Source organism: Peromyscus leucopus, chromosome 5 (genome assembly GCF_004664715.2).
Source record: "Peromyscus leucopus breed LL Stock chromosome 5, UCI_PerLeu_2.1, whole genome shotgun sequence".
In the NCBI taxonomy this organism is placed as follows: domain Eukaryota; kingdom Metazoa; phylum Chordata; class Mammalia; order Rodentia; family Cricetidae; genus Peromyscus; species Peromyscus leucopus.
Genome location: NC_051067.1, coordinates 13,980,935 through 13,994,039, shown reverse-complemented (window position 1 = coordinate 13,994,039; position 13,105 = coordinate 13,980,935). Strand labels below are relative to the sequence as shown.

The 13,105-nt window shown below is 38.9% G+C and overlaps 1 protein-coding gene across 1 annotated transcript in view; it reads right to left on the bottom strand.

The window, feature by feature from the left end:
- The window catches only part of LOC114689503 (centromere protein P), a 216,229-nt gene that overhangs the window by 172,984 nt on the left and 30,140 nt on the right, over positions 1 to 13,105 (bottom strand). Inside the window, exon 5 of the mRNA XM_028863832.2 lies at positions 2,275 to 2,371. Coding sequence (XP_028719665.1) covers positions 2,275 to 2,371 — 97 coding nt within the window. The remainder of the gene's footprint in view (positions 1 to 2,274; positions 2,372 to 13,105) is intronic.

Below are 13,105 nucleotides of genomic sequence, written 5' to 3'. Positions count from 1 at the left end.
AGGAGGGCAGAGTCAGGAGTTGCCAGGACACATAGAGGGAGCAAGACATGCTGGAGGACAAGTAAAGCCACAAGCCATGTGGCAATACATAGATTAATAGAAATGAGTTAACTTAAGTTGTAAGAGTTAGTAATAAGCCTCAGTTATCAACCGAGCATTTATAATTAATATAAGCGTCAGTGTGTTTGAGAGCGGCTGTGGGACAGGAAAAGTCCTACAGATTGGTGATATGGTTCAGAGGTTAAGAGAACCTACTGCTCTTGTAACGGACCCAAATTTAGTGCCAGCACCAATAACTCCAGTTCTTGGGACTCCAATACCCACCTCCTTCTAGACTCTACCAGCAACATGTGGTATACTTACAAACATGCAACAAAACACTCATACACACACATAAGATGAAAATGAGATATTTTAAAAATTATTTACACCTTACAAATGCTGCAAAAAGTACACAAAAGCAAAAGACATATGCGATGGTTTGAATAAAAATAACCCCCTTTGGCTCATATATTTGAATGCTTAGTGAAAGGAAGTGAAACTGTTTTAAGAAGGATTAGGAAGCGTGGCCTTGCTGGAGGAGGTGTGTCACTGGGGGTGGTGACCTTTAAGGTTTCAAAAGCCCATGCGGGCCCAGTGTTTCTCTCAAGGCCTGCACCAGATGTGAGCTCACAACTACTTCTCCAGCTGCATGACTGCTTGCCTGTTGCCATGACCCCTGCCATGATGATAATAGATCAACCCTCTGAAATGTGAGCAAGCCTCCAATTGAATGCTTTCTTCTATAAGTTGGTCATGGTGTCTCTTCATAGTAATAGAACACTAAGACAACATACATAACAGAATAGACACGTTTGTCCATGGCCTGGAAATTTTATATTATCAGGAAAATAAAACAATATCCAGATTCAATGAAATCTCTTTGAAAGTATCAGTGATGCTTTTTTGCAGAAGCATAAAAATAATCTTAAAATTTATATGGAATATTTAAAACTCCATATAAACAAACAAAAAAAATTTTGAAAAAGAACCAAGAGAAAAGACTCATTTCTACAAACTTCAAGACTTATTGTAAAAATACAATAACCCAAAGAGTTATACTTATAAGTAATGTAAGAAATCAGAGAGCCCAGAAATGAAAATATAACAAAATCAAGAGAATTACTTGAGGGACTGCAATGTGGGAACTGCCCAGTTTTCACCCTGGAGGAAGCCTTATGCCTGACAGGTTTTATTAACTCAATCAAAGACAATGAATAAAATAATAATTAAAAAAAGAACTGAACCCCAAATACAGGAGAATTAGTACTAGTCTTTAAAATAATAGTTATAGGTTAGGCTTCTGAAGGACTGGAACCTTGAAATATTATTTATGCTGATTAATTGAGAGGTTTTTGTGTGGCTCACAGCTATTAATAACAATGTTATGGAAATAAGTAGGATCTGAAGGATTAGAACACAAGCAAACAACTTTTGCTTATGTCCCTAAACAATGGTTTTCAAAAAGCAGTCTTTGAAATATTTCCATCAGACTTAAAAGCATTGCTTCATAAAAATCAGGCTTCAATATTTATACTCCAGATGTACAATAATCCAGCAGCTTAAAATGGTCTGGCATAGAAGCTACAATTATATTGTTTTGTAACAGTATATAACAGGTTGCTTAAGGCACTGTGTACATAGCCTTGGCTGGTCAGAAACTCACTATGTAGACCAAGCTGGCCTCAAACTCAGACGGAGCTGCCTGCTTCTGCCTTGTGAGTGTGGAGGTCAAAGGTGTGCACCGCAACACCTGGCACTGTATGTTCTTTACTGGCATTTATTCTTGATTTTATGTGCTCTAGAAAGGCCAAATTTTCAAAAATAAAATTTTCAAATAAATGGGACTATAATGAATAGTCAAAATAACAAAATTCCATAATATCATTTATCCATTGATTTATACAGAAGCTTATCACCCATTTATTACAAATAACTGCTAATTTATTAAACTAGTGATAATATTCTCTACTCTTTGAAATTTAAAGCAAGTATGTAGTGCGTGCCTTTAATGCCAGCACTCAAGAGGCAGAGTCAAGCAGATGTCTGTGAGTTTGAAGCCAGCCTGGTCTACATAGTTCCAGAAAATGCAGAGCTACAGTGAGACCTTGTCTCCAAAAAAAAAAGAAAAGAAAAGAAAAGAAAAAAAGAAAGCAAATTATGAGTGTATCACAACAAAATTAACACCAGCTTCATTTTCTATATATATTTAAATTTAAAATCTTCAGACTTTACCTTAAAATGCTTAAATGTGTTCTTACGATATTCATACAACTCCACAAAAAAACGTAGACTCCGGAAAAACATGAGCAAATCTCTTTTCTCTTCTGCTCTGTAAGAGTAAGATGCTATGATTAATAAATAGTATGAAATTATAGGCTCACTTAGCATTTGCTTCTTATTTTTATATTAACGTGTGTTACACTAACACTAAAAATGACCTTGACGCCCTTCTATATGTTGAACCCTGCACTTGTATAAGTCTTTATTCTGTGACAGCTAATGCTAATTGCCTGAAATGACTATTTTAGCCTGGAATGCCCTACTCAAATGTTTGACCTATCCAACTTTCAACCACCCAAATGCCACATTCTCCAGGAAATCTTATTTGATGAATGCAAAATAATGGGCTTTATGGCACAAAGTTTCTATCCCACACAAGTTCCTGAGTGAGAACTCTAGACACCATGTGGGGGCCGAAATTAGTGAAGGTCAGAGAATCTAAGCTTGCTTTACCCAGCAGGGCTGCATAATGGGATAATTTGGCTATGGGCGTGGTTACCAAGTGTTTTGAAGGGTCTGCACTTGGCTGTAATTGTGCTTTAATCTTGAAAACAAAACAAAAAAAAATGGTAAGTCTTAATGTGGAAGAAGGAACATGTAAATGTGAAATAGGATCATGTATAAAAGCAGTATAAAAATGATATGGTTTGGTGTGTTTGTGTATCTGAGTATAAGCACAAATTTTTTAGCTCTATCTCCTGAAAAGGCCAAGAAACAAAGCACTCCAATAGCAGTGAACACATCATGTGTCAGATCTTGGTCTCTAATACTAGTCCCCATTAAAAGTCCTCAGAGAAATGACTCAATCCATGGATGAGGCAGAAGAGGTTTTATGTACTGCAATTTCTGAAAACCTTTTTAATATCAAATTACAAAGTGCTTGGAGATATGACCAAGTAGTATCACATGGCTGTAGGAGCCAGTTCAAATGATTTCCAGTGGTCAATCTACAGTTATTTTCATCACCAACATAAATAAAAAGACTAAGAAATTATTCAACAGGTTTGGAGAGATTGCTCAGTGGTTAAGAACATTTGCTGTTCTTTCAGAGGACCCAAGTTCAGTTTCCAACATATACATCTGGTAGTTTACAACTATCTAGAAGTCCAGTTTCAGGGTTTCCAATGTCTTCTTCTGCCCTCTGAGGGTATCTGTATAAATAGTGCACACTAAAAATCATGTTGATGTCCTTGATCTGGGCTTGAAAATCATGTTGATATCTATGATCCATGATACCTCCAGCTGCTATAGGCAGAGAAGCTTCTTTTGCGATGGTATTGATCGATGACTGCACTCATAACTTAATGAGAGACATTGAAGGCTTCTGTGCCAACCTCTTTCCCTACCCTCCTAAATGAAACAGTCCATACATGAAGCTCTTTAAGAATCCTTACAAATTGTGATGAAGATGCTAAAGTGTAACTATTCACACTTGATGTCTTCTGGTGAAGGGTGGGAGTGGGATAGGGGAGGACACAGTTCTCTTTAAAGGGCTGGCCACTGGGAGTTTGGCCAGGCTCCAATGACTATATGGGCAACTCAAATTGGACTTTGGGGGTGGGGCACAAGGGTGGGAAGGACCTGGAAAGAATGGGAAGCATGTGTGATCGGGATGGATTATATGAAATTCCCAAGAAATTAATAAAAACATGTTGAGGGGAGAAAAAAACTAAATACTTCAATGTGATGATTTTCAGATGGTGTCCTGAAATTTCATCTTCCCACTGAGACAATTCCACTGGTAAACCCTGTTTGATATAGCTATTGTGGAAATTCGGCAACTATGGAAGGCTTCCAACATTCAGGGTAAGGCTTAGACAGCAAACTGGGGTTCACTTCAGTCAAGTTCAGCTCTTGGCACAACCACAGCTATCTGGTGAAGTCTGGGTGGAGAAAAAAGGACTCTGTATATGGCATCTGTGTGCTCTGATGGCTGATATTGCTTCTGATCACAGAGGTGCAGATAAAGGACAGGAAGTTGTGGGGCAGTGTGCTATGGGATGTCTTTCTGTACGCTGTGAATATATGTTGTTCCCATTTGTTAATAAATAAGCTGCTTTGGCCTATGGCAAGGCAGCTTAGAGGCAGGTGGGAAATCCAAGCAGATATACAGGAAAGAGACAGGTGGGGAGAAGAGATGCCAGCCCGCCACCCAAGGAGCAATAAAATGCCAGCAGACCAGTAATGCCATAGCCACATGGCAACATACAGATTAATAAAAATAGGTTAATTTAAGATGAAAGAGCTAGTTAGCAAGAAGCCTGAGCCATAGGCCATACAGTATGTAATTAATATAAGCCTCTCTGTGTTTACTTGGGACTAAGCGGCTGTGGGGCCAGGTGGGACATAGGAAAACTTCTGTCTACAACGGTGGTGGTGGTGGTGGTGGTGGTGGTGAAGCAGAGGCAGGTGAATCTGTGAGTTCAAGGGCAGCCTGGTTTACAGAGCTAGTTCCAAGACAGCCAAAACTGTTACACAGAGAAATCCTGTCTCAAAAAAAGAAGGGGAAAAAAAAGTCTTTAGACTTCTTTCTACTTATCCCAGCTGAAGGGGTTTCCATAAGACATAAAGGGCTAGTGACCTTTTATGCTCCATTTTTATTTTAGAAACCAGGCAATCAGGAAAAGGACAGTTATAATATTTACAGCAGCCAGATAGCAGAAAATTGAGGAACTCTACACAATAGCCAACTGTATTAAACCCATGCAAACAGACATACTACTTAGCAGCAGGTAGCTACTGTGGAAAACAGAATGGCAGTTTGTTGCTTGAATTCTAAATGGTCTTATAATAAAAACCCAGAGCCAGATGTCAGGATGAAAGCTGAAAGATCAGAGAAACAGAGCAAGCCACAGCCACCACCTCTTACCTCACCAACTCCTTAGCCTGAAAAGAGAGTGAGTTCCTGTCTCCTCCCACCTTATATTCCTTTCTCTGCTCAGGCATATCACTTCCTGTCTTAACCTTCCTAGTGCCGGAATTAAAGGTGTGTGCCACCACTGCCTGGCTCTGTTTCTCTTTTAGACTGGATTAATCTCATGTAGCCCAGTGTGGCCTTGAACTCACAGAAATCCAGACTGATCTCAGCCTCTGCCTCCCGGAATGCTAAAATTAAAGGTGTGTGCCACCACTGCCTGACTTCTGTGGCTAACTCTGTGGCTAGCTCTGTCTTCTGATCTTCAGGAAAGCTTTATTTCTTAGATTACAAACAATATATCACCATAGCAGTTCTTCAAAAAAATTAAAAGTAGGGAGAGGAGAGATGGCTCAGTGGGTAAGAGCTCTGTTCTTCCAGGGGACCCAGGTTCAATTCCCAGCATCCACATGGCAGGTCACAACTGTCTGTTGTTACTCCAGTTCCAGCGGATCTTACACCTTCACACAGACATATGTGCAGGCCAAACGCCAATGCATATTAAATAAAAATAAATTATTAAAAAAAATTAAAAGTAGAGAACCAGACGATGGTGGTGAACACCTTTAATCCCAGCACTCAGGAGGCAGAGGCAGGTAGATCTCTGTCCATTCAAGGCCAGCCTATTCTATAGAACAAGTTCTAAGACAGCACAGAGAAACCATGTCTCAAAAACCAAAACAAAAGTTTAAAGTTAGAATTACTACACACACCAGCAATTTCACTTCTGGGTATATGCCTAAAAGACAGGAAAACAGACTCAAAGAGATACTTGTACACTCATGTTCATAACAATAATTACAATGTGGAAAGGACCTTTGGTGGTTTGAATAAAAATGGTCCCCACAAGCCCATGAGGTGTGGCATTATTAGATGTGTGTGACCTTGTTGGAGGAGGTGTGGTCTTTTTGGAGGAAGTATATCACTGGGGGCAGGCTTTGAGGTTCCAGATGCTCAAGCCCGGCCAGTGTGATACTGTCTTTTCTTGCAGCTGCCTGGGGAGCAAGTGTAGAACTCTCACTTACTTTTCCTATACCATGCCTGCCTGCATGATGCCATGCTTCCCACCATGATGATAACAGACTAAACCTCTGAACTGTAAGCCAGCCCTAATTAAATGCTTTCCTTTATAAGAGTTCAGTCATGGTATCTCTTCATAACAATAGAAACTCTAAGACAGGACCTATATGTCCACAGGCAGATGAATGGATGACCAAAATGTGTTAATTTATTTACAACAGAATTCTATCTTAAAACAAGGAATTTCTGACACATACTACTATGGATATACCTTAACATTATACCAAGATTGACTATATATAATGTACCATACATTTCAGAAAGCTGTAAGAATTTTTAATGTAAACAAATATAAATAAGAAGGACATATTTAACTTGATTCAGACAATATACAACACATATATATCAAAACAGCATACTTATGAATTTTTTATTTTTCTAACGTATCAGTCAAATCAACTTAAATTTTAAAAAATACCGTGCCAACTAAAGCCAGTACCCTCCCAAAAAACAATACTTCCTAATTCCACTTCTATGAGGTACTTAATGTAGTTAAAAAGTCAAACAAACAGAGAGTAGAATGGCAGTAGTCAGTGCAAGGTGAAATATAGATGGGAAGCTATAGGGTTGTTTTGTTGTTGTTGTTCAATTGTTCTATAAAAATTATTTTGTCTGCCAGGTAGTGGTGGCATACACCTTTAATCCCAGCATTTAGGAAGAAGAGGCAGGTGGACCTCCATGAGTTAGAGGCTGGCCTGGTCTGCAGAGCTAGTTCCAGGACAGCCAGGCCTACACAAAGAAACCCTGTCCCAAAGAAAACGGAAGGAAGGGAGGGAGGAAGAGAAAAAGAGAGAGAGAAAGAAAAAAATAAAGAAAGAAAGAAAGGAAAAAAGAAAGAAAGGAAGAAAATTTATGAGTAAACAAATTACTCTCCAAAGGATATACACCTAAAAAAAAGCAACAGTTTCTTCAATATGGTCTATAAGCAAAGAGACTAGATTCCATTAGCCAAGTAAGCAAAAACCAAACACTTCAGCATGTGATGAGAAAAAAAAAATCATAGAATGACCAGAGTACAAAGATACACAAACACCAACCTGATGACAGTAATGTAATTTTAAAAGAACTTTAAAAGTACAGTTCTTTTGTACTTATCAAGATTACTATTATTATAGCATGCATACTTTTCAATTACATACAAAAAGAGTATGTGTGGGGGGGGCTCTTACCGTTGTAGGATTGATTATAGTGCATCTATTTTTCCTAAGGAAAGTCCAAACTTTAGCAAATGTAAAACATATGTAATGGATTTTTCACAAAATGTTTGCAAAAACATTTCAATTTCAACTAGAGTAGTCAGAAAACCAAAATGATTCCAAATGTCTCTTTCTTAAGCACAAAGCAAAGCACAAAGAGAAATTTGGGATTAAAAACTCTATGTTCTCCTAGAAATGAATCTAAATTATATGTTAGTAATAATTCACTTAAATATTATTCTTCTTCACTTTCATACAGTGTTGGTATTTCAAAATAGTATGATCATCTTGGAAAACAGTTTGTAATTTATTATAAACTTAAACATACCAAACATATCCTTATACGATTCATGATTCCTTCCAATTTTGCTTACTTGCTCTAAGGAAAAGAAAATTTATATCCACTAGAAGTCTTGGAATGTATCCTCCACGAGTGAGGGGCATGAAAGATACATTCCAAGGCTTCTAGTGAATGCCTAAAACCAAAATAATATCAAATCTTGCATATACAATGTTTTCCTATGCATATATAACAATGATAAAACTAAATTTATTAATTAAGCACACCAAAAGATGTGTTCTAATAACAGAACAATCATACTGCAGTGAAAGTTTATTATTGTGAATAGTGGAAATATAGTATCTCTCTTGAAAGAGTCAAGACAAATCTATTATATAACTTATAAAAACAATTTATACTAGACTTAAGTATTTTATGTTAGTATTTGGCTATATATATATATATATATATATATATATATATATTCTGTATGCCACGTTGTATGTACACATGTGTACGATTGGTCCCTTCAGAGATCAGAGAGGGCATATGACACCCTGGAACTGGGGTTACAGATGATTGTGAGCCACCATATGGGTTCTGGAAATCAAACCTGGATCCTTGGCAAGAATAGCAAGTGCTCTTAACTGCTGAACCATCCCTCCAGTCCCTACTATACATTTTACCAACATGATATGTATATAATTCTAATATGGTATATTTACTAAACTCTGAAACAGTACAATGTGGTTCGATGGGTAAAAAGGTTAATTCTGGCTTTGCCAGGAGTTAAGAGTTGCAGAGTAATAGTACAAAGAGGTTGTGTAAATATGTGTTGCTGGAACAATTCTTTTTTTCTTTTTTTAAAATAGGGTTTCATTACATAGCATAGGTGTCTTAGTTAGGTTTTTATTGCTGTGAAGAGACACCATGACCATGGCAATGCTTATGAAGGAAAACATTTAATTGAGGGGTCTTGCTTACAGTTTCAGAGATTCAGTCCATTATCATCAAGACAGGGAGCATAGCGGTGTTCATAGCGGTGTGCAGGCAGACATGGTGCTGGAGCTGAGTGTTACATCTTGCAGGCAACAGGAAGTCAACCCACAGTCACACTGAGGGAAGCTTAAGCAAAAGAAACTTCAAAGCCCGCCCCCACAGTGACACACTTCCTCCAGTAAGGACACACCTAATAGTGCCATTCCCTTTGGGGGGCACTTTCTTTCAAACTACCACACTAGGCTAGCCCAGAACTTGTGATCCTCTAATTTTAGCATCCCATTGCCAGGGTGACAGGCATGGACCACCATGCCTAAAAGTTTAATACCTTGGTTATGATGATGATGAGTACACATAGTTATAAAGGTGGTCAACTCAACGACAGTATACAAAGAATGTCTATTTTACATTTTTTCAAGTAGTAAATAAGCACAATGCATTTGGTCATCAAAGTCTAAAAGATATCTCAGGGAAAATGTATTAGATACTTTTAAAAAACACCATATCTTGTCTATAAAATATTCATACAACAGAACAAGAATGAATAACAAGCTATTTTATAAACTCACTAAAAATATAATAAACAAGCAGGGCAATGGTGGCACATGCCTTTAATACCAGCATGTGGGGGACAGAGTCAGGCAGATCTCTGTGAGTTTGAGCCAGTGTGGTGTACAGAGCAAGTTCCAGGAAGGCCAAGGCTACACAGAGAAACTCCATCTTGAAAAACTAATATATATATAAATATAAAATAAACAGTCTGTACTCCATGTTGTATGTACACTGAATAGTTTTATGTCAGCTTGACATGGGCTAAACCCCAATTTAAAAACAAACAAACAAAAAGCCTCCATAAGATCAGGCTGTAGGCAAGCCTGTACGGCATTTTCTTAATTAGTGATTGATGTAGGGAGGACTGAGCCCACTGTGGGTGGTGCCATCCCTGGGCTGGTGGTCCTGGCTTTTATAAGAAAGCAGGCTGAGCAAGGCATGAGGAGCAAGCCAGTAAGCAGCACCACCCATGACCTCCATATCAACTCCTACTCCCAGGATCTTGCTTGAGTTCCTGTTCTGACTTCCTTCATTGATGAACAGTGATTTAAAAGTGTAAGCTAAATAAACCCTTTCCTCACCCAACTTTTTGGTCATGGTGTTTCATCATAGCAATAGAAACCCTAACAAAGACAGTATTTGTTTTTTTTTGGGGGGGGGGATAATGCTCTTCCCTGATGTTATTAAGTAAAACAGGTTACTCCCTCAGGTTATTAAGTAAAAACCCCAGTGTCAGGTGTCAGATGTCTCCCTTTAAGTTGTTGGTTAACTCAGGAGCCAGAAATGCCCAAAGCAATACAGGCTACTGTCACTGCCCTTGGGTGCCCACCAGAATTTGATAAGACCCTGTTGCTAAAGATAGCACACACTTTGGTCACAGGACATAAAGAAATTAAGCTGGTATTGACCTGAAAACTTCATCCCTGAATGACTGCTTTCATAGTCAAAAGGTGCTATGTGTACTAAGGGAGAAAAGCCATCAATGGTTGTGGTGGTTTGAATAGGAATGGCCCACATAGACTCATGTGTTTGAATGCTTGGCCTATAGGGAGTGGCACTTTTTAGGAGGTGTGGCCTTTTGGAGGAAGTGTGCTATTTTGGAGACAGGCTTTGAGGTCTTATATGCTCAAGCTACGCCCAGTGTGGCAAGGAGTCTCCTTCTGCTGCCTGTGGATTAAGATGGAGGACTCTCAGCTCCTTCTCCAGAACCTTGTCTGCCTGCATGTTGCCATGCTTCTCACCATGAAGATAATGGACTAAACCTCTGAAACTGTAAGCCAACCCCAATTAAATGTTTTCCTTTATAAGAGTTGCCATGGTTGTGGTGTCTCTTCACAGCAATAGAAACCCAAACTAAGACAGAATTTGGTACCAAGGAATGTGGTAGTGCTTTGATAGGTGAGAGTATGTTTTTGTTTGGAGGAATACAGACTTTGGGACTGTGAATTGGAAAAGCAGTTGAACACTTTAAGCGAGACTTAATGGGCCATCCTAATAGAAACATGGGATACAGTAGTGCTGAGGGTGATTTGAAGTGTGGGGGGCTGGATCAAGAGGTTTCAGAGGAGAAAAATGTTAGTATGTGGCCTAGAGACTGGTCTTGTTATCTTTTGGTGAAGAGAGTGGCTGCTTTTGCCTTTGTCCAAAGAGTCTGCCTGAAGTAAGTAAAGAGATTTGGATTAATTCTGTTGGTTGAAGAAATTAGAAAACTGTTTAGTATAGACTCTGTCATGTGGTTAATAGTGTTCACTCTTGTAAGATTTATAATGAAAAGGAGAAAGCTGAGCAAGAAAAAAATAAAAAATGTACAGACTGAGGAGAAAAGGGACATCAGGAAGTGGAATGGAGCTCAATTCTGTGTTCAAGGAGATAAACAGATTGAGAAATGGAATAAAGGGAGTGGTATCCTCAGGGAAAGACCCCGTCCAGCTAACCTTCTAGCTTGTGAAAAGGAATTAAAGAACAGCTTAGGTGTGATAGTGCACACCTTAGTCCCAGTATTCAGAAGGCAGAGGCTGGCAGATCTCTGTGTCTGAGGCCAGCCTGGTCTACAAAGCAAGTTTCAGGACAGCCAAGCTTAGGAGTGAAGGACAGAAAACTGATGAAGATGTAACTGAAGGAGGGGGCCATGTTCCAGATCCAGCAAGCAAAAGAATGTGGCAGCTTCAACCATGTGGTTCTGGCTTTAGAATCAAGGACAGGAGAAAGGGTTTATGGAATCTCCCTCCATGACTAAGGAAAGTCACAGAGGCCACGCATGTGTTTGGGGTGTCCCTGAATGGAGGCCCAGAGAGGCCATTGCCCAAAGCTGTGAAGGTGAAGCCTAGATTGCCCTGAAGACCCCAAGATGTTGGAGATGACAGAGCCATGGAATACCTGCCAAGGAAAGCTGCTAACATAGAGTGGAACAAACCCAAGAAAGAATTGTGTTGTAGTCAACAAAGCTGAAAGGAGTTGGATTTCTGAAGAGTATTTGGACATCAGACATGGAGATACAAACTTTAGAGTTTGCTCAGCTGGTTTTTAGTTTTGCTTTGGTCCAGTTTTTCATCATCTATGGGGAACAGCCTCATATAGCATGACTCATTCAAGAGCAAAAGTTGTTCATTAAATTTTTAAAAATCTGTTTTGCAAACCTGTTAAGAAAATGAAAAGGCAAAGTACAAAATGGGAGACACATCTGGGAAAATACAATTACAAAGAGGTATCTGTTCTCAGAACATATAAAGAATTTTCAAAGGAATGGTGAGAAAATAAACAACTAAATCAAATAATTAAAAAAACAGGGAATGAAGCTTCAAAGAGAATAAATGGACAGCAACATGTAAAGATACACTGTCAACAATCAGGAAAATAAACACACTTCTAATACAGCTTATGTAGAGGGAGTTCCCACAGAGCTTTGCAGCTGGTTTGATTTCGAGTGTTAGCACCTGGATTTTGATCTGCCTTTTGTGACTGCTATCTTCTGTTTGAAATATGTAAATCTTATCTGAGTGCTTTCGAAAAGGTTCAAAGTCTATGCAAAACTTGGTTGCAGAAGAACTTGGAAAACCTATCAGCAGACCTGGACTTAAAGATGATCAAGAGATTGATATTTGTTAAATAGAAGCTCTAATATTTCTAAGGTTTGACAAGGAATCCTAGCTACTAAAGAGGGCAAGGCAGAAGTGTAGTAGAATATTATTTTAAGGGGTGTTACTTTTGTTTATGTTGCACTTGTTTAACTCTGCAAAGCTGTGTTACTGTGCCTGTGGAAAACACCTGATGGTCTAATAAAGAACTGGCCAATAACAAGGCAGGAGAAAGGAGAGGCAGGGCTGGCAGACAGAGAAAGTATATAGGGGGAGAAATCTGGGAGGAAAAGAGCTAGGAGCCAGATAAGGAGGACTTCAGGACCCAGCCACCCAGCCACCCAGCCACCCAGCTACACTATAAGCCATGGAAGAATAAAAGTAAGATTTACAGAAGTAAGAGAAAAGGAAAAAATCCCAGAGGCAAAAGGTAGAGGGGATAATTGAAAGTTAAGAAAAGCTGGCTAGAAACTAAAGCAAGCTAAGGCCGGGCATTTATAAGTAAGAATACATCTCCATGTGTATTTATTTGGGAGCTAGGTGGTGGACCCCCTCAAAGAGTAAAAAACCACCACCACCAACAACAACACAGAAAAGTGAATTGGAAACTAGCTATGTCCACAAAGGTAAATCTAGTCTCAAAACCAAAGTTATGATTAATATATTAAAAGATCCAGAGCCGGGCAGT